Source organism: Triticum aestivum, chromosome 4A (genome assembly GCF_018294505.1).
Source record: "Triticum aestivum cultivar Chinese Spring chromosome 4A, IWGSC CS RefSeq v2.1, whole genome shotgun sequence".
NCBI classification, from domain to species: Eukaryota; Viridiplantae; Streptophyta; class Magnoliopsida; order Poales; family Poaceae; genus Triticum; species Triticum aestivum.
Genome location: NC_057803.1, coordinates 668,395,217 through 668,417,757, shown reverse-complemented (window position 1 = coordinate 668,417,757; position 22,541 = coordinate 668,395,217). Strand labels below are relative to the sequence as shown.

Below are 22,541 nucleotides of genomic sequence, written 5' to 3'. Positions count from 1 at the left end.
GTGGAACGCCTAAATATTTCCGAATCTATGTCGTGTTTGCCGAATTTTGGCCGATTATGTCTTTGATTTTTTTTTACAAAAGTACGTCTAGGGGCCTCCTGGGGCGGCGACTCGGAATCCATGGCCCCCACACAAAAAATATCGCCGTTTCGCCCCCAAGCGGCGCCTTTTTCTAGCCCCTGAGGGGCGAACGGCTGGAGATGCTCTCACTACCGTACCGTGCCGTAGCAAGTTAGACACAGGTTTGAAACGTTCCAACCTAATTAACTCGGCCGTAGCAGACGGCCAGACCCATCTCATTCTCTCTGGCTCTCCACTATATATAACCCACCAGCTCTGTCTCCGGTCCAACACACACAAGAGGAACTCACCAGCTCCACAAGCAGAGGAGCCGACTCCCAAGCACCAACGCACGCCGGGCATAAGACCAGCGACCAAGCCAACATGCGTCCATCTCGGGACCTCCGGCTGGCCGTGCTCCTCCTCTTCTCGGCCTCCGTCCTCCTCCCGGCAGCCAGAGCCCAGCAGGAGACCGAGGAGGAGGAAGAGTTCAGCTACTCGCTGGACGCGGAGAACGGGCCGGCGAACTGGGGCGAGATCAAGGAGGAGTGGTCAGCGTGCGGCAAAGGCAACATGCAGTCCCCCATCGATCTCGCCAGCCCACGCGTCTCGCTGGTGCGCGGCCTCGGCTACCTCAACCACACCTACGCCCCCGCCAACGCCACCATCGTCAACCGCGGCCACGACATCATGCTCAAGTTCGAGGGCGACGCCGGGAGCGTCTCCATCGGCGGCACGCCCTACTTCCTCCGGCAGCTGCACTGGCACTCGCCCACCGAGCACAGCGTCAACGGCCGTCGGTACGACATGGAGCTCCACATGTTCCACGAGAGCGCCCAGGGCAAGGCCGCCGTCATCGGCGTCTTCTACGAGATCGGCGCCCACGACGCCTTCCTGCACAAGGTGCTGCTCTTTTCTTTCTTGCTTCCTTTCTTTAGTTAACCAACCAACGAACGAGGCTTGGTTAGGCTTTGATGATTTAAGCTTAATTAAGCTTAACTAACGGCAACATGCAAAGCTGCAAGATGCAATTAATAATTGGAACGCCATGCATGGGGCTAACTCTAATCTTGTACGAACGCAGCTGGAGCCATATCTGGAGATGATAGCGGATCGGAAGGACAGGGAGGAGAAGATGGGGATGATGGACCCGAGGGGCGCCCGGCGAAAGGCCAGCGTGTACTACCGCTACGTGGGCTCGCTCACCACCCCACCCTGCTCGGAAGGGGTCATCTGGACCATCGTCAAGAGGGTACGTCCCGTCTCATTCACTCACCTCACCTTGCATCATACACAACTACCAACTAACAACTATCAGTAAAATATTTCATTTCTGGACCATCACATGACACACAACATGCAACTGTGAAATAAAAGAATCCATTTCTGGAACTTAGCAGTTGGCATGGAGCTGCCAGTTCAATCTATGTACAGATCCTTTCATTTGTTGTTCGTGAAGAATCTTCCCACCCATTTCGTCTTTCCTGTACTTTTGTTTGATCGGAATTTAGATCAGTGGAACGCACGCCAGCATGCACAAGTCCTATTATACCATGTGCATGGTTGGTGAATGGTGTGGGAATTGATATATAAATTTTCTGAATCTTATCTCTTGTTTTCTATCTCGTTCAATTTTGCAGGTCCGCACCGTGTCGAGGCACCAGCTGGAGCTTCTCCGGGAGGCCGTCCACGACGTAAGTTCTTTTTTCCTCTTACATTTCTCTAATCCTCTCCAAATCTTGGTATTTTCCACGTGCATTCAACTCTTGTCTTTCAGCACTTTACAGTCTTTAGACTCGTGTCAGGCGGTAGACCTTAACCATGGACATCTAGAAATTCCACAGCGACATGAAAGTCGCCTTTAATTTGGTCGATCTCCAACTGTGGACTAGACGTTTTTTGGACTGATTTTCCTTCAACCCTACATGCAGGACATGGAGAAGAACGCGAGGCCCCGTCAGGAGGTGAACAACAGAGATATCAGCATGTTCCGGCCTTTTGAGCAGAATAGACATTGATTATTCGCTAGGGTCGATTATCCTCTTAATTAGTTTGCTGTTACAGCTATCGTTTATGTACATGGTTGTACCTTTTTTTGTAATTCTTTCTACTCATATTAAATGCCTTGTATCCGGCCACTGAATAATAAAGGAGTACGTCCCGTTCACGTCCATGCATGTGTGTTGATGTTCTGATTTAGATATATATCGTGAACATGATTGTTGTTGGGTACTACCCATAACTCATCCAGCTACCACTGCTATTAAAAATGAAAGAGCCGGCAAGGATTTTGATTATGGTTGAGTACCGGGGCCGAAATATATCTAGGACCATCCAGCTGCTGCTAGCCATCTGGTGTTGTCTCCTCGAAGAATTATGCCAGGAATAGTTTAGCTCAAGAAATTAAGGCTAAATTCGAATATTCCTGAATGTTACCAACAAGATTTTTATTCCTGAATCCATTTGGCTATTGTTTTTCTAAGTATCCGGTCAAGTTGAGCGTGGCTCATAAAACAATCAGGAGGGCGGTCGACCTCGCTACACTAGTGGAATCATATCACTGGTACGATGATGATGCGAGATCAGACTTGGCAACTTGCTCAACACTTCAATCTCTTGACAAAGAACATGAGCATCCAATGTAATTATTGCTGGCCCTTTTCAGAAGCAGGCGATCTGAAAACTGTATGTGAATACTGACCATTTTTGGAGAATAATGGGGTTATGGGGTTGGTGAGCGACCAATGGTGATTCTGATTGACAGGCCTGCCTAGGGTGGGGTAATCATCAGTGACGTTGAATGGCTTTACTCAGGCAACACAATGTGCGTCAAATTACTCGTACATGGAGGTTTAGGCGTCTATGATTGAAAAGTACAAAAGGTTAGGTGAAACCGGGTGTATCCCCTGCATGAAAAGTGAGTTAAAATGAGTGTGAACAACCAAGGTAAATATACCGGGAAGTTACCAACTTTTCTCGTCTCCGTCATGCCATTGATAGTACTAGTTGATCATGCGCACTTTGCTGCACCGGGAGTTGTTGTGATGACCCATTAGTTATGTCCTTCACTGTTTAGATGTCGACTTTAACAATCAAATGAACAAATGTCATCCCTCTAGATATTAGAATCAGTAGTAACGGGAACTCTTTAACAATTGTTTGTTCTTTTTAAAAGTGAACAGAATCCTCCGTCTCTTTAAACTGACCTTACAGGAATTACAGGAAGTGAAAGCAAAAGGACAACATGCCATCATAAAGAGATACGGTGGAATCAGTTTTTTCAATGTCACTTAGTTGAACAAAAGGAACATAAAGCAAACTGCAAACTGTAGCATGACATCATGTTAGTAGCTCTGGCCTCGTATCGTCAGGTTACCATCCATCCATTTGGTGGAGACTTGGAGATCAGCCTTTGGCGGCATCACACATCTGCTGCTCTCAATGGGGCGACATCAGAATCAATTATATGATTTTGGAAACAGTTCAACATGGTCGTCAGAAGCATCATGTACAGAGCCAAAACTGAATTAGCCAAAAAGGAAACCACTCTGCAGCTTTAAATCATCCTTTTGTTTAGACAGAGGGCAATTATCACCATTTCACTTATAATTAAGCTAAATATATATATAATAGACAACCATAACCAATGAGTAAGTTTTATGACCTTCAAAAAAACATTCATGAGCGTGCTATAACCATTAAAATCACTTCTTTAATGACTCAAGGACTGGATGAGAAAAAATACAGAAAAAGCTAGCCATTGACTGTGGACACGGCTCTGTAATGCATATTTTGTGTTTTAAGTGGTGATGCAGGATATGTTTGACATTACCAAATGGCAAAGAAACCACTCCAAACAAATAGATGATCGATTAAAAGTAACTTCTATGCTGGAGAGATATTACACTACCATTTAGGTGTCCTACATTAGAAGACAACATGTGTTGCTCAAAAGGACACTGGACCGATGGTAGCATGAGTGGCTTAATTTCTTCAGTATCACTTCTAACTCATAAATTCAGCATTATCTTGACTGGTGGCCTATCCACTAAATGATGTTAAATCAGTGAGAACCGTCGTGAATTCCTTATGTCCGCATGGAACCCCATATGCTTGTATTACATAAACTGCAGACTGATATACCTGGAAATAAAATTATTATGGTTGAGCAAGTAGGATAATAAATAAATCTGCTTACCCATGTATTCATAGTTTCATACCAATTGAAACAGACTTAAGATGCCAGTTGTATTTTTAACCAGCGATGCTGTCAAGCTCTTGTCGGCAATCATCTCTTGTATATTCAATCTTCTTAGGCTGGGCTGAGGTACCGTCTGTAAAATTCAACACTTGTACAAATTTTATGAATAAACTCGCCACCAAACTATATAAAGAAAGACACCCTGATTTCGCTTATTAAAATTTTGTGGTAATTTATGAAAAGACTCAACCACTCAGGAGTAACAAACTATCGATCTAGAGGGGAATGTTTTAACTATTTAACTACTCAAATAAAAACAAAAACATGTGAACTCTTGTGTGCATACTGAAATTGTAGTATATGCTAGCTTGGTTGATTCATACGAGGGAAGCTTCAAATCAATCAAAAACCTCTTAGCAGGCTGAAGGACGAAAAGGATGCAAAAACCCACCAGCCGACGCAGCTCACAGCCTCCCTCCGAAGAAATCGATGTAGACAAAGAAGAAATCGGCAGCAGAAGGTCCGACCCTGACAAAGAAGCGGCCAAGCAGGCACCGAAGCACGCAGCCGAAGAGCACCGCACTCCCCGCCCGCTGAAGAGATCGATGACACCATACCTTCTGAGAGCAGGAAACAACACCCCACTTGCTTTCTCTGAAAGGGAACCAGCGTCGGTACTCGCCTAACCCAAATTGGAAGAGGAAAAGAAAGTCATCGCCACCCAGCAGTAAAAGGAAACAAAGAACGCCACATGCAGAAGATTCACCCCTGGCAGCGACACCACATGCCGAATGCCGTAGCCGCCGCCGGAGAGCCAGGCGAAGATCACGAAGACGAAGCCGATCTGTGTCACCAGGGCCTCAGCATCGTCCTCCCATGCATCTTCCTCCATGGAATCCTTCGCTGTGGCGTGGACTTGGTCCGTCTCGCCTCCTTGAGTCGCCACCGCCGCTTGCCTCCTTAACGGCTCGGCCGGTGTGCCAGATGCCTGAGTCACAGGGAAGCCGAGGGCGAACGCCCGAGGCCTTGCGGAGCAGCACTGATGAATGCGATGAGGACGAGCCGCTAGACACCTCTCGTCGGCCCTAGCTATCCACCTCGAACTGACAAAAAAGTCAAACCGACTAAGATACGTGTCCATAGTCCACACACAGCCAATGCGCGCAATACAAACACATGGACCCAACTGCCATCCAAACAGATTCACACCTTGTCAAATGTTGGACCACACAGCTTTCACACCACCGATTCACCAGAAGCATCACAATCCTTGGAGCATAGTAGTTGTAATGATTGTGTCTTGTCCGACTACTATGTGCTTGCCTTTGCTGTTGACCGCAAACTATAAAAATATGCTAGACCTACAGGATTCTATAGGCTTCTATGGCTCCTTCCAAACTAATAACCCTGACCCCCTTGAGACTACCACAGTGCGAGTAACATAGGTAGTAACATCACACATATCTAGATAAAATAGATAATGTAGCAGGCAATAAATGAAGAAATGGAGGAAAGTGGTAACATAGCTAGTTACTAGTAGTATGAGTAATATCACACATATTAAGGCAAAATGAGTCTATAGCCTAATAAATAAAGTGTACATGTTACCACACATATGTTACTCCCCATTATAGAGGTAGTAACATAGACTAGTTACATGTGCATGTTACTAGTCTATATTACTACCCATTGTGGCTAGTCTGAGGGGGTGTGGGGCGATTCCCCAACTAAAACCAGTCAAAAAGTGCCACGTTCAATGAACACGTAAAAGCCCTGTAAATCCCCCGGACGTGTAGCTTTACTCGCTAACCATTCTTGTTGGTTCGACCAGCATTTTTCCAGTTTATATACACAAGCAGTCTTGTAAGGCAGACAATGCGGAAAAAGTTATGTTTTCTGCAAGACCATGCCCCGGAGAGGAATGGAATCAAAGGTATCGCCATGGCCAGCGCCGAGAGTAACGGTGTGACCACAAAGAGAATTGAGGTCGCAGCCATGGCATGCGAGTCTTGTTGATCGAAGACTAAAGAAGTATCTTCTGTGCTAAAACTGGAGACACATGCAGTCATACAAGCCGATAAATACAATGCAGTGAGTTACCGGAGTACATTCAAATCAACAATAGATGTGTGCAATCATATAAGCCCTAAATTCAGTGCTGAAAAAAATACACAATAGATGTGTGCAGTCATATAAGTGTAAATTCAATGAAGTGACACTAGTAGAAAACATGGTATTTGTCCCGGTTGGTGAGGGCCTTTTGTCCCGGTTCTTGAACCGGGACTAAAGGGTCGTTACTAATGCCTCCCCCTTTAGTCCCGGTTCTAACACGAATCGTGACAGATGAGCCTCCATGTGGCCGGTGCGCCGAGCCCAGGCAGGAGGGCCTTTGGTCCCGGTTGGTGGCACCAACCGGGACCAAAAGGCATCCACGCGTCAACATTTCAGTGGTCGGGGTTTTTTTTTTGGGGGGGGGGGGGGGGGGGTTGGGGTTTTTGGGGTTTAATTTAGGTGTTTCATATATTGTGTTAGCTAGCTAATTAATAAAGAGAAGTGTTCTCTCTTATGTCCGTGCTTGGTCGACGCTACGTACTGTACATAGGGAGGCCCTCGACACGCTAGCTAGTAAGAAAATGAAGGGAACCATTAAGTACAGAAGGTCGTCATGCATACCGAGAGAAGAGATCGATCGACCTCTCCTTCTCCGAGAGATTGATCGAACAACAAGTTTTTGTATTATCTATCCGACGCTACTGGCTACATACATATACAATATGTAAGATCTCTTACAATCCCCTAGCAATTGAAATCAACTTCCACATGATATTCTCCGGCTTTATTGATGACGTGGTCAAGAAAGAATCCTGCCAATTTCTCTTGAATTGCTTTCATGCGATCTTGTTATAGGAGTTCATTCCGCATCTACCACGTCTAATTTGAAGAAGGGGGTTAATACATATATGAATGAAACTCAACAGAAATGATGGTGTAATAAAATGAAATTATGAATATTATTGGTTACACACTTCATATTGTCTTTTAGAGTAGCCCCGCTTATTTTTGAAAGTTGCGTTGTAGATGAACTCACACACGTAGTATCCACAGAAATTATTCCCTTTTTCCTGCCACAAGCATTTTACGAGAAATAGAGGTCAATCAAACTGATAATGAAGCATTATAAATGGCATTGATGAAAGTACAGCTATAGAATCAATGGGAGATGCGCGCAACTAGCTAGCTAGTAGTACTTACTTTTGGGTATGTATATCGCAGCTCCTTCGGCAGTCCCAGAACTTCTGCGGTGAAATGTTTGCAAACCCTGCAAGACAAAGAAAATAATTATAATTACTTGACATATCAGGAAATGAACAAAAAGTTACCGATATGGTGCGATAATAATTATTGAACTTACTTGTTGAGCAATTTAGTCATGTCCGCATAGGTTTCGGGATCTTTTCGTCTCGAGTCTAAGACGGTTACTACTCTCCGCTCAAGCTTAATCTCCAGAAGAACATAGTGAAAGCTGCGCAAGCATGCATAACTCATCAATTACATTACTATAACCTCGCTCGAGTAATAAGGGAAAAAGTATTAAATCTTTGTTTTGTTTTTTGATCAACGATTGTAGCAAGTTGGCCTCGGCCTCTTCGGCGTGCTTTTTAACCTGAATTTCATCTATGATATTTGTGTTAATGAACCCAATATCATAAATTTCTTGTTTTTTGCACTCGACGATCTTCAATCTGCATAATATAGTGAGGATAATTAATTATAAATACATGCAATGAAAGAGCCAAGCTATATATAGAGACTTAATGACAGAAATAGTACTTACAGACAGTAGCAAAAGACCGTTAATTTATCGAGGGCCTTTTGATTGAAGAACTCGAAGAACTCGTCAAATGGAACAGTCAACAGATCAGTTCCAACGAGGTCTTGCTACTCTTTAATACTCAGATACAAAGTATTCGTCCCCCCAGACTCTCTGCAGGTTTTCGTGTACCAATTATGAAATCTTCGCATCATCGTTGTTAGAGATTTTTCATCTTTGACGAGAGGCTTCCCGTACTCGTATCTGTGTTCATCCACCTCCAAGAAATCAAAATGTACATCATCAGGCAGGTGATCTCCAAGATTTTTATAAACGGGCACCGTCCCCGGAGCATTAGCGACGATGTCACTAGACACATTGAGCGGGGGGCGTGATTGCTTTGCTTGTTCGCCGAGATGGGCAATTTTTTTCCCAGCTGCTTGTTCTTTTAACCGGTTAGCTTCGAGATATGTCTTTGCAGTAATGCACTCATAGTTGTTTTTCGGCGGAGACTTTGGTGGTTTCCTCAGGGCATCGATAGTGCGTTTTGCTTTCACCGGATCTACCTTCTCCTCCGGAGGTGGATGTCTCTTTGCTTTCACCCCTTCAAAGAAGTCGTTCACTTCGATCTGCACGATCTTCGCGTTTTCCTCCTCGGTCCTCTCACACGGTAACTTCTCTAGAGGCTTGAGAGAAGGACCATATCTGTATTGCCTCCCGCCTCTACTGGCTGTACTGCTAGACGCCGGAGCAGACGGAGCGACTGCGGCATCTGTCTTCTTTCGTGCTTGCTTACGAGGCGGACGAGAAGGACTACGACGCGCCGGAGAAGGAGGCCGAATGCCCTGATCGTCACTCACCGGTGGAGGAGGCAGTGGAGGAGGCGGAGTGCCCTGACTCACCGGAGGAGGAGGAGGAGGCGTCCAGTTCGGAAGCTTGATGAACTCCTTCTGCCATAGGCATGGAGTCTTCAGAGCAGAACCCAGCCGAGTCTCCCCTTCACCGGTAGGGTGGTCAAGCTGGAGGTCCTCAAATCCCTCCGTTATTTCATCCACCGTCACCCTAGCATATCCTTCTGGAATCGGACGACAGTGAAAAGTTGCGCCGGGTTTAGAAGTTCGAACTTGGCCGACAGCCGCCTTGACTTTTAAGTTCTGCCATTGCGTCATAAGGTGGCAATTTTGAGCCTCCGTGATAAAATCCACGGGGTAGCTAGCAGGAGCCGTCAAGACATGCTCCAGCTGAAGCAGCTCGGTGGAAGCCACGCTGCTTCTCCGCTGAGATGGCGGGGTAGCTTCGGGGGAAGCTTCGGCAGGTCGTTTGCTGCGATTTGCTTCTCGTTCCTCTAGCCCTTGTACCCTTTCATGCAGCGCCTGCAATTGGCTCTGCTCCAGTTTCTTCCTCCTCCCCAGGGTTTTGTAACCCCCTGCGTCCAGAAAACCAACCTTCCATGGAATGGAGCCTGGCGTGCCTCGTGTCCGTCCAGGGTGCTCAGGATTCCCGAGGGCCATTGTGACCTCATCCTTCTCCCTGCGTGGAACGAACGTCCCTTGCTGCGCTGCATCGATATTGTGCCGAAGCCTGTTGACTGGTATTTTCAGTTGCTCGTCCGTCCAACGGCACTTCCCTGATACAGGGTCCAAGGTTCCGCCAGCCCCGAAGAACCAAGTCCGGCAACGGTTTGGCCAGTTCATTGTCTCTGGTTTGATCCCTTTATCAAACAGATCATTCTTAGCCTTGGACCACTTAGGCCGGGCTTTAAGGTAGCCACCTGACCCCGTGTGATGGTGAAACTTCTTCTTCGCAGCATTTTGCTTGTTTGTCGCCGACATCTTCTTACTCTTTTTCGATGTCTTGTAGGCCACAAATGCGGGCCAGTGATCTCCGATCTTCTCATATTTGCCAATGAATTATGGTGTCTCTTCTTTGTCGACAAACTTGTTCAGCTCTTTCCTCCACCTCCTGAATAGGCCTGCCATCTTCTTAAGAGCACAATACTTGATTAATTGCTCTTTAACTGGCTTCTTCGGATCCTCCTCTGGCGGTAGGGTGAAATTTGCCTTCAGCTCAGTCCAAAGATCATCTTTCTGCATATCATTGATATAAGACACCTCAGGGTCTTCCTCCTTAGGCTTATACCATTGGTGGATGCTGATCGGGATCTTGTCCCTAACAAGAACCCAACACCGAGCAGCAAATGCGTTCTTTGTCCGGATGGGTTCAATCGGTTCGCCGTCGTGCGCGATTGCTGTGATCTCAAACCTTTCATCCGAGCTCAACTTTTTCTTCGGGCCTCGTCTCCTTACCGAAGTTGTGCTCGATCCGGAGGGATAGAAAAAAGAAGAAAGACGAGAGTTAATTAATATGTGTACATATACCAAAACAATGAATGCATCAATTAGCTAGTCAGCACAGGCTTAACTAATATATATACCTGGCTAGACTCGGTTCGGTCACCGGAGTCGTCATCACGGTCTCCTTCCTGCACCGTCATTGGGTCACCAGAGCCGTCCTCATGGTCTCCTTCTTGCACCAGCATTGGGTTAAAGGAGCCATCATATTCATAGCCTGCTTCTTCAGGCTGTCCTTCCAGACCAACGGTGTCGTTTAGAAACGATAAGACGACATCACTTCCTTCTGTGATTATCTCCCCCAACATCGCTTCTGTTGCTTCGTCTCGGGGGGTGTCCATAGTTTCTACAAATATTTACAACATGGAAATTATTATTCAAACACGACAGATATGGATATATTAGTGGCAAACATAGAACTAGCTAGCTAATCACAGTAAGGAATCATATTAATTAGTGGCCTCGACGCTGCTTCTCTAGGGTTTGGGGTGGCCTCGACAACGCTTCAAGGGGGTAATATCGACAACGACGAGATACATACACGGGAAAATAATGTTATCGGGGAGAGGGTATATCAACCCACCCCCACGTGTTGAAGTTATGGGGAGGGGGTATATCGACCCCCCACATGTTGAAGTTATCGGGAGGGGTTTATATCGACAACAACGACATACGTACATGGAAAAATAATATTATGGGGGAGGGGGTATATCGACCCCCCCCACACGTATTGAAGTTATCGGGAGTTTATATCGACACGACATACGTACATGGGAAAATAATATTATCGGGGAGGGGGTATATCGACCCCCCCTTCGTGTTGAAGTTATCAGGAGGGGTATATCGACGACGACAGAGGAGAAGATCGAAGAAAAAAAAGAAGAAAAAAAAGGAGAAGAAGAAAGAAATAGAGGAGAAGAAGAAAAAATATAATATTTTCTATTTTTTCTTCTTCTCCTCTTCTCCTTTCTTCTTCTCTTCTTCTTTTTCTTCTTTTTTCCTCTTCTTATTTATTTCTCCTCTTCTTCCTCTCCTCTCCTTTCTTCCTCTCCTCTCCTTTCTTCCTCTCCTCTCCTTTCTTCCTCTTCTTAGTTTCCTTTTTCCTCTCCTTCTTTTTCTTCTTCTTCCTTCTTTCTAGCTAGATATATAAAACTTTTCTAAAAATATAACTTTTGCATATATAAAACTTTTTCTTCTTCTTCCTTCTTCCTTCTCTTCCTTCTTCCTAAATATATAAAACTTTTCTAAAAATGAAACTAACCTAAAATTAATGTACTAAATCAGAGAACATTAATGTACTAAAATTAATGTATTTTTAAAACACCATGCATATTACAATTGACAAAATACATACATTCATATAAAAAACATGTAAAAAAATACATACATACATATATGAACATACATAAGAAATACATATATCTAAACAAAATACATACATACATATATGAAAATATAAAAACATGTAAAAAATAGCATATATATATATAACTTAAAACAACGGCGGCGGCGGGGGGGCTGGCAGGGGCGCGCGATGCTCATAAGGGCGGCGGCGTCCGGGCGGGCAGGGGCGAGCGGCGGGCGACGTCGGGACGAGCAGGGGCGCGTGGAGTGGCGGCGACATCGTTGGGGTAGCGCGGGGAGGTGACCGCAACGGCGCGGGGTGGCGCTCGGCGACGGCGTCGGGACGGCGCGGGGTGGTGACGGCGCGGGGCGCAGGCGGCGACAGGGGCGGCGACGGCGTCGGCGGGGTGTGAATCGGGCAGCCTGGCGGCGTCATCGGCGCGTGAAACTTCAGAGATGAAATGAAAAACGCTAAGTCTTTGCTTATATAGCAAAGCCATTGGTCCCGGTTCGTGAAACCAACCCGGACTAATGCACCCTTTAGTCCCGGTTGGTGCCACCAACCGGGACTAAAGGGGGGGCATTGGTCCCTGTTCGTAGCACCAACCGGGACCAACGCACCCCTTTAGTCCCGGTTGGTACCACCAACCGGGACCAATGGGCCTTGCACAACGGCGTGGTGGTGGGAGTTTAGTCCCAACTCGCTAGCTGAGAGAGAGCCGCACCTGTTTATCAGGTGCGATGCGCCAACCCTCTCAAGCTCCTCTCTAAAGCCGGCTTTCGGACCTAATCTGTCTCTGTGTGCCTGTGGGCCTACTGGGCTTACTACGGGCCTGAATCCTGGCCCATTGTTGCGTTTCTAGTCGTATTCAGGCCGTGGGGGCCGAGTAGGAGGCACTTTTTTTGTTTTTTTTGTTTTCTTTACTTATTGTTGCTTTATTTTTTTTTTCAGATTTTTTGTTTTGCTTTCTGCATTATTTATTTTCTTTTGTTTTTTGCTTTATTTTTTTACTTCTTTTTGCTTTTAGTTTTAGAAAAATTATAAACTTTCTGTTAGTGCCATTAGTTTTCAAATTTGAAAACACTTTTTTGTTTTCTTTCTTGCTCTATTTATTTTATTTTATTTCTTCTTACAACAAAATACTTATTGTTGTTATTTTTATTTTTTTCCAGTTTTTTTATTTTGTTTTCTGCATTATTTATTTTCTTTTGTTATTTGCTTTATTTTTTAATTCTTTTTTGCTTTTAGTTTTGGAAAAATAATAAACTTTGTGTTAGTGCCATTAGTTTTCAAATTTGAAAACACTTTTTTTGTTTTTTTTGTTTTTTTTGTTGCTTTATTTATTTTATTTTGTTTCTACTTACAACAAAATACTTATTGTTGCTATTTTTATTTTGTTTCCAGTTTTTTGTTTTGTTTTCTGCATTATTTATTTTATTTTGTTTTTTGCTTTTTTTTTGCTTTTAGGTCAGCAAAATTATGAACTTTTTGTTAGTGCCATTAGTTTTAGAAAAATTATAAACTTTCTATTAGTGCCATAATTTTCAAATTTGAATAGTTAAATTTGAATTCTTTGAAATTTGCGTGAATCACAAGTTTGTGATTAACTTTACTAAAAAAATGAACATATATGCGCCTATAGAGAAAATTCAACCTAAATTCATAATAAATTTCTATGAATTCCAGAGAAATTCACTATGAATTTAGGTCAAATTCCTTGTATAGGGGCATCTATTTTCACTTTGAGAGGAGCTCAACAAGGCAGAGAGGGATGGGCTTATATACCGGTGTGAGCGCCCTTCGGTTGGCGAGGTGGGACTAAATTCTGAGCGCAACCAGGACCAACCCTTTAGTCCCGGTTTGTGGCACAAACCGGGACTAATGGTCATGGGCCAGGGGCGAGGCGCATTGGTCCCGGTTCGTGCGTGGAACCGGGACCAAAAGGTCCAGACGAACCGGGACCAATGGCCCACGTGGCTGCCCTCTTGAGAGTGTTCTTGGTGAGAACATAGTTGACAAGGAGTGAACCAGGATTAATGGTATTACGAGGACCGAACCATAAGACATTAAAGCATTCAAATGAACTCTGAAAAAGTTGAAAGTTGGCATGGTATCATAATTTCACCCACATAGCATGTGCATGTACAAAACGGACAATTGTATCATACTCGTCTGTTACAAAGTTGGCATGGTATCATCATAATAGTTGCGGGATAAAGTCTTCACTTTTTTCTTCGCTTGTGTCATTTGCTTATTGCACCGTAACATGGATAATCTTCACCGTTTATCAGGATGCTTGGGTCAGCCTTGACTTTGAAGGGAGGAATTTCATGAAACTTTTCATAATCTTCAAACATGTCTGTCTTGCCCTCCACTCCCACGATGTCCCTTTTTCCTGAAAGAACTATGTGGCACTTTGGCTCATCGTATGATGTATTCGCTTCCTTATCTTTTCTTTTTCTCAGTCTGGTAGACATGTCCTTCACATAGATAACCTGTGCCACATCATTGGCTAGGAAGAACGGTTCATCAGTGTACCCAAGATTTTTCAGATCCACTGTTGTCATTCTGTACTGTGGGTCTACCTGTACCACGCCTCCTGACAGATTGACCCATTTGCACTTAAACAAAGGGACCTTAAAATCATGTCCGTAGTCAAGTTCCCATATGTCCACTATGTAACCATAATATGTGTCCTTTCCCCTCTCGATTGTTGCATCAAAGCGGACACCGCTGTTTTGGTTGGTGCTCTTTTGATCTTGGTCAATCGTGTAAAATGTATTCCCATTTATCTCTTATCCTTTCCAAATCGTAACAGTCGAAGATGGTCCCCTGGACAACAACTACAGCTCATCACAAACAGTGTTGTCACCTCTGAGACGTGTTTCCAACCAACTGTTGAAAGTCCTGATGTGTTCACATGTAATCTAGTCGTCGCACTGCTCCGGGTGTTTGGAGCACAGACTGTTCTTGTGTTCATCGACATACGGGGTCATCAAGGTAGAGTTCTGTAGAACTATGTAGTGTGCTTGAGACCAAAAATATCCGTCCCTGCATATTATTGAGTCCCTTCCAAGCATGCCTTTTCCAGTCAGTCTCCCCTCATACCGTGATTTAGGGAGACCTATCTTCTTAAGGCCAGGAATGAAGTCAACACAAAACCCGATGACATCCTCTGTTTGATGGCCCATGGAGATGCTTCCTTCTAGCCTAGCGCGGTTACGGACATATTTCTTTAGGACTCCCATGAACCTCTCAAAGGGGAACATATTATGTAGAAATATGGGCCCCAGAATGACAATCTCGTCGACTAGATGAACTAGGACGTGCGTCATGATATTGAAGAAGGATGGCGTGAACACCAGCTCGAAACTGACAAGACATTGCGCCACATCACTCCTTAGCCTTGGTACAATTTTTGGATCGATCACCTTATGAGAGATTGCATTGAGGAATGCACATAGCTTCACAATGGCTAATCGGACATTTTCTGGTAGAAGCCCCCTCAATGCAACCGGAAGTAGTTGCGTCATAATCACGTGGCAGTCATGAGACTTTAGGTTCTGGAACTTTTTCTCTGGCATATTTATTATTCCCTTTATATTCGACGAGAAGCCAGTCGGGACCTTCATACTGAGCAGGCATTCAAAGAAGATTTATTTCTCTTCTTTCGTAAGAGCGTAGCTGGCAGGACCTTCATACTACTTCGGAGGCATGCCGTCTTTTTCGTGCAAACATTGCAGGTCCTCCCATGCCTAAGGTGTATCTTTTGTCTTTCCATATACGCCCAAGAAGCCTAGCAGGTTCATGCAAAGGTTCTTCGTCACGTGCATCACGTCGATTGAAGAGCGGACCTCTAGGTATTTTCAGTAGGGTAGGTCCCAAAATATAGATTTCTTCTTCCACATGGGTGCATGTCCCTCAGCGTCATTCAGAACAGCTAGTGCACCGGGACCCTTTCCAAAGATTACGTGTAAATCATTGACCATAGCAAGTACGTGATCACCGGTACGCATGGCAGGCTTCTTCCGGTGATCTTCCTCGCCTTTGAAATGCTTGCCTTTCTTTCGACATTGATGGTTGGTCGGAAGAAAACGACGATGGCCCAGGTACACATTTTTCCTGCAGCTTCCCAGGTATATACTATCGGTGTCAAGTAAACAGTGCGTGCACGCGTGGTATCCCTTGTTTGTCTGTCCTGAAAGGTTACTCAGCGCGGGCAAATCATTGATGGTCACGAACAGCAATGCCTTTAGGTCAAATTCCTCCTGTTTGTGCTCACCCCACGTACATACACCGTTTCCATTCCACAACTGTAAAAGTTCTTCAACTAATGGCCTTAGTACACATCAATGTCGTTACCGGGTTGCTTAGGGCCTTGGATGAGAACTGGCATCATAATGAACTTTCGCTTCATGCACATCCAAGGAGGAAGGTTATACATACATAGAGTCACGGGCCAGGTGCTGTGATTGCTGCTCTGCTCCCGGAAAGGATTAATGCCATCCGTGCTTAAAGCAAACCATACGTTCCTTGGGTCACTTGTAAACTCATCCCAGTACTTTCTCTCGATTTTTCTCCACTGCGACCCGTCAGCGGGTTCTCTCAACTTCCCATCTTTCTTACGGTCCTCACTGTGCCATCGCATCAACTTGGCATGCTCTCTGTTTCTGAACAGACGTTTCAACCGTGGTATTATAGGAGCATACCACATCACCTTCGCAGGAACCCTCTTCCTGGGGGGGCTCGCCATCAACATCACCAGGGTCATCTCGTCTGATCTTATACCGTAATGAACCATATATCGGGCATGCGTTCAGATCCTTGTATGCACCGGGTAGAGGATGCAGTCATTAGGGCATGCATGTATCTTCTGCACCTCCAATCCTAGAGGGCATATGACCTTCTTTGTTGCGTATGTACTGTCGGGCAATTCGTTATCCTTTGAAAGCTTCTTCTTCAATATTTTCAATAGCTTCTCAAATCCTTTGTCAGGCACATTATTCTCTGCCTTCCACTGCAGCAAGTCCAGTACGGTACCGAGCTTTGTGTTGCCATCTTCGCGATTGGGGTACAACCCTTTTTCGTGATCCTCTAACATGTGATCGAACTTCAGCTTCTCCTTTTGACTTTCGCATTGCGTCCTTGCATTGACAATGACCCGGCGGAGATCATCATCATTGGGCACATCGTCTGGTTGCTCTTGATCTTCAGCAGCTTTGCCCGTTGTAACACCATCATGCACATCGTCTGGTTCCTCTTGATGTTCAGTAGCATCACCGTATTCAGGGGGCACATAGTTGTCATCGTACTATTCTTCTTCACCGTCTTCCATCATAACCCCTATTTCTCCGTGCCTGGTCCAAACATTATAGTGTGGCATGAAACCCTTGTAAAGCAGTTTGGTGTGAAGGATTTTCTGGTCAGAGTAAGACTTCGTATTCCCACATATAGGGCATGGACAACACATAAAATCATTCTGCTTGTTTGCCTCAGCCACTTCGAGAAAATCATGCACGCCCTTAATGTACTCGGAGGTGTGTCTGTCACCGTACATCCATTGCCGGTTCATCTGCATGCATTATATATAATTAAGTGTGTCAAAAATCATTACATAACATCATGAATAGATAATTAAGTGACCAAATTAATAGATATTCATCATCACATTAAAACCAAAGTACATACATAGTTCTCATCTTCAAGCGAAAATCATTACAGAACAACATAAAGCTCTGCAGAGCATCTAAATTAATTAAAGCATACATTGAAACTATGTAAAACATTTCAATGCAAAAACAAATGCGATCATAATCGCAACCAAGGTAACAACTGATCCAACGACATAATGATACCAAGCCTCGGTATGAATGGAATATTTTCTAATCTTTCTAATCTTCAAGCGCATTGCATCCATCTTGATCTTGTGATCATCGACGACATCCACAACAAGCAACTCCAATATCATCTTCTCCTCCTCAATTTTTCTTATTTTTCCTTCAAGAAATTGTTTTCTTCTTCAACTAAATTTAACCTCTCGACAATAGGGTCGGTTGGAATTTCCGGTTCAACAACCTCCTAGATAAATAAAATCTATGTCACGTTGGTCAGCATAATTTTCATAAACAATAAATGAACCAATAGTTATGAAAAAATACTCCCTCCTTCCATCTATATAGGGCCTAATTCGTTTTTTAAGACCGCCTTTGACTATTGACAAGATTAATAGTACATGACATGCATAATGTAAAAATTATATCATTGAAAGCTCCTTTCACACACGAATTTAACGGTATGCTTTGTGTAAGTTGCATGTCATATATTATTGCTCTAATATTTGGTCAAAGTTAGCCTCGAAAAACGCATTAGGCCTTATATAGATGGAAGGAGGGAGTAATATATACCACATCCAAATTATAGACGTGACGAGGGCCGACGGGGGCGGATACCAAAACCATCGCACTATATAAGATGCAATAATAAATGTAAGAAAATAATACAAGTATCTATCTAAACATACAAGTAAGAATATTTTTCCTTTCAGAAAGAAGATAAGAACAAGAGGCTCACCACGGTGATGCCGGCGATGAGATCGGCACGGGTGATCGATGGCGGTGAAGATGCGGACGAGGCGTGACGGACCACTAAACCTAGATAAATATTGAGGAAAATGGAGCTTGGAGAGGAGAAAGCTTAAGTAGTGTGGCTCGGGCATTCCATCGAACACCTTGTGTGCATAAGAGGTGAACTAAAGCACCACCAAACCCTCTCCACTACTAGGAAAAGGGCTATAGATGATATGGACACTAATGGCGCACCAGACATGTGGTGCGCCATTAGTATATACTAATGGCGCACCATGTGTTGGTACGCCACTAGTGTCCAAATACTAATGGCGCACCACATCCACGGTGCGCCATTAGTAACATTTTTTTTTCAAAACTAGTAATGGCGCACTAGGGGATAGTGCGTCATTACTAGTTAAACTAGTAATGGCGCACCACATCCACAGTGCGTCACTAGTAATTTTTTTCAAACTTTTTTTATTTTTTTTCAAAGTTAGTAATGGCGCACCGTGGGTCCGGTGCGCGGTGCGCCATTAGTAGTTAAAACTAGTAATGGCGCACCACACCCATATTGCACCATTACTAGCAATTTTATTTTTATTTTTCTTTATTTTCTTTATTTTTTTCAAAGTTAGTAATGGCGCATCGTGGGTATGGTGCGCCATTACTAGTTTAACTAGTAACGGTGCACCACACCCATGGTGCACCATTACTAATTTTGACCCAAAATTCCCCCGAATGCACACCCCCTGTGGACCGCCTTTTCAGTTTTTAAAAAAATAAAAGAAAATGATGGAAATGTCAAAAAAATAAAAGAAAATAAATTTTCCATGTGATATGTGGTCTAGTTCTTGGGAAAATTTACAAATATGAATTTTGACTTTATTTGCAAAATCTCTTTAGAATTTGTAAAATGGGCATAACTTTTGCATACTAACTCGGATGAAAAAGTTTTTTATATGAAAAATCATCTACTCGAAAAGTTACATCCAAATTTTACTTGGGGAACCCCGTTAAATTTTTCAAAATCCTCAAAAACCTAACAGAAAAAAGTTACGGGGCTTTCAAGATCTAGAGGCAAAAAAATTCAAAAATTTTCAAACTTACTAGTGGCGCACCGTTTGATAGGTGCGCCACTAGTAACAGGAAAAAAAATAGTTTTGAATTTTTTTCGGGAATTTTTTACCAAAATAAGATACGTAATCTGAACGGAAGTTTGAAATAATTTTTCAAAATTTCATCACACTCATGAACATGAACAAAGTCCTAAACATCAACAAGGGGTAATAGGATTGATATGCTAGATATATCAACAAGTGCCTGTGAAGTGAGCTAGTGTTGTGGTTGGATAGAATTCTGAAGTTAAGCGTGCTCGGGCTGGAGTAGTGTGAAGATGGGTGATCTTTCGGGAAGTTTGACCAGTGGTGCGCCATTAGTAAAAAATACTAGTGGCGTGGTACTAGTGGCGCACCAATAGTGCGCCATTAGTAGGCAAAACCGGTGCGCCACTAGTAGGCCTTTTCCTAGTAGTGCTCCCCCTCGGCGGCCAGAAAAAATAGAGCAGTGTGCTATGCTCTTACGCGAGGGGGTATATATAGGCACCTCATTGGTCCCGGTTGGTGGCATGAACCGGGACTAAAGGGCAACCTTTGGTCCCGGGTCAAGTCACCAACCGAGACCAATGGTGGTGGGCCAGGAGCGAGGCCCATTGGTCCCGGTTCGTCCCACCAACCGGCACCAAAAGGTCCAGACGAACCGGGACCAATGGCCCACGTGGCCCGGCCGGCCCCCAGGGCTCACGAACTGGGTCCAATGCCCCCATGAGTCCCGGTTCTGGACTTAACCGGGACTAATGGGCTGACCCGGCTGGACCTTTGCCCCCTTTTCTAGTAGTGTGAGCCGCCGAACCACCTTCACATCAACAATAGATGCGTACATCCATACATGCCAATAAATGTAATGAAGCTGCCCGGCCACCTTGACATCAACAATTCTTAGTCGATAAATTTAGTTGCAGCCTTATTCTCTCAGGCCAACTCCAGCGCACGACCCCAAACGGACGTCCGTTTTAACCTGATTTCGTCCGTTTGGGGCGACAATTGGTTCGCCCATGTCCGCTTGGGGCGGTTGCCGTGTCGGTGCGCCCAACGCGCAGCCGCACATCATATCATGTCCGGGATGGACGTGATATAAAAAATCGCAAAAACTCAAAAAAATGTCAAAAACATTAAAATAAACGCAAACGTAAAAACATAAAAACATATAAAAAATCTTCACGGCCCTAGAACGGCCCCGTTCCACAGTTATTAAATAAACATAATTAACATAAAAACAAAAGAAAAGTGCCACCCACGCGCTGCTGCCGTGCCCGTCGATGCCGTGCCCGTCGCCGTCTCCTCACGGGTCGCCGTAGTCGTCCTCGTCGCCAGTGAAATCATTGTAGGGCGGCGACGCGATAATACTACACGCAGGGAACGAAACAACCGACTTTTACGGACCCCCCGCGTGCCCTCCACTAATTTCCCCCCACCCCCGATTTTCATTGGGTGGACCCGCCTCATTAAGCGAAATCTCACCCAATCAATGCTAAGCAGCCCGTTAAGGAGGAGTGGAGAACGGGCCGGCGCACTGGGGCGACATCAAGGGGGAGTGGTCCTCGTGCGGCAAGGGCAACATGCAGTCGCCCATCAATCTCGCCAGCCGACACGTCTTGCTGGTGAGCGGCCTCGGCTAACTCAACCGCTCCTACGCCCCCGCCAACGCCAGCATCGTCAACCGCGGCCACGACATCATGCTCACGTTTGAGGGCGACGCCGACAGCATCTCCATCGATGACACGCCCTAATACCTCCGGCAGCTGCACTGGCACTCGCCCACCGAGCACAGCGTGAACGGCCGCCGGTACGACATGAAGCTCCACATGTTCCACAAGAGCGCCCAGGGCAAGGCCGCCGTCATCGGTGTCTTCTACAAGATCGGCGCCCACGAAGCATTCCTGCACAAGGTGCCGCTCTTTTCTTTCTTGCTTCCTTTCTTTCGTTAACCAACCAACGAACCAGGCTTAGTTAAGCTTGATGATTAACTAAAGCCAACACGGCAACATGGGATTTATCTTAATTATGCTTAACTAACACACCCAACATGGTACCTCCCTTTGCAAAGCTGCAAGATGCAGTTAATAATTGCCACGCCATTCATGGGACTAACTCTAATCTGGTACAAACGCAGCTGGAGCCGTACCTGGAGATGATAGCGGATCGCAAGGACAAGGACGAGAAGATGTTGGAAATATGAGCAATTTACTGAATGAGTTTATTAACATAAATACTTGATAAAGCATGACTAATATAGCAGAGATAAAACAAGTCATGCGAACTAACAGAGAGAAGGTAAATAGCATTTGCATATATGAATTCTAACCAAATATATCTAGGGCAAACACTAGAACAAGGAACTGTGGCAGGACCTATAACAGAAAAAGTAAGAACACTTACGGGACAGCAGCAGGAGCAGAAGCACTGGACTGGGGGTCGACATCCTCGCCAGCCATGTCGTCGAAGAGGTTGTCGACGACGGGGAAGAAGTCGTCGTTGGGGAAGTGGTCGTCGGTGTCCGTGACGAATCGGTCGGTAGTCGCGTAGAGCGCTCCCCAAAAACCTTATTACCCTTCTCCCTTACATGACTCAAAGAGGTGTGGTTTCTGAGGCCTACTATGCCGACCTGCGGTGCATGCCGCAAGCCGGGATGAGGAAGAACACTTACGGGACAGCAGCAGCAGGAGCAGAAGCCGGGATGAGGAAGCACTGGACAGCAGCAGGACCCATAACAGAAAAAGTAAGAACACTTACGGCACAACAGCAGGAGCAGAAGCACTGGACTTGGGGTCGACATCCTCGCCAGCCATGTCGTCGAAGAGGTTGTCGACATCGGGGAAGAAGTCGTCGTTGGGGAAGTGGTCGTCGGTGTCCGTGACGAATCGGTCGGTAGTCGCGTAGAGCGTTCCCCAAAAACCTTATCACCCTTCTCCCTTACAGGACTCAAAGAGGTGTGGTTTCTGAGGCCTACTTTGCCGACCTGCGGTGCATGTCGCAAGCCAGGATGACGAAGAATGTAGCAGCATCACAGTGCTTAGAAACTTGGTGGCGAGAAGGAGATGGTCTTTCTTATGTGTCTCTTAAGAGGAGCGACCTCTCTTATATAGGCACAC

The 22,541-nt window shown here is 45.1% G+C and overlaps 1 protein-coding gene and 1 pseudogene across 2 annotated transcripts; both read left to right on the top strand.

Moving 5' to 3' along the window:
* The first annotated feature begins 355 nt into the window (after positions 1 to 355).
* On the top strand, positions 356 to 2,233 carry LOC123087993 (alpha carbonic anhydrase 7). Of its 2 annotated transcripts, XM_044510128.1 has the most exons (4): positions 356 to 963; positions 1,145 to 1,312; positions 1,701 to 1,754; positions 1,992 to 2,233. In XM_044510128.1, exons 1-4 carry the CDS (start codon positions 445 to 447, stop codon positions 2,076 to 2,078), a joined length of 828 nt encoding a protein of 275 aa, XP_044366063.1. In that variant the 5' UTR covers positions 356 to 444; the 3' UTR covers positions 2,079 to 2,233. The 2 variants fall into 2 exon arrangements, with proteins under 2 accessions (XP_044366063.1, XP_044366062.1); XM_044510127.1 differs by lacking the exon at positions 1,992 to 2,233 and having other exon boundaries at positions 1,701 to 1,985.
* Positions 2,234 to 6,202: 3,969 nt separating this feature from the next.
* On the top strand, positions 6,203 to 21,628 carry LOC123084233 (alpha carbonic anhydrase 7-like; annotated as a pseudogene).
* The last annotated feature ends 913 nt before the right edge of the window (positions 21,629 to 22,541 follow it).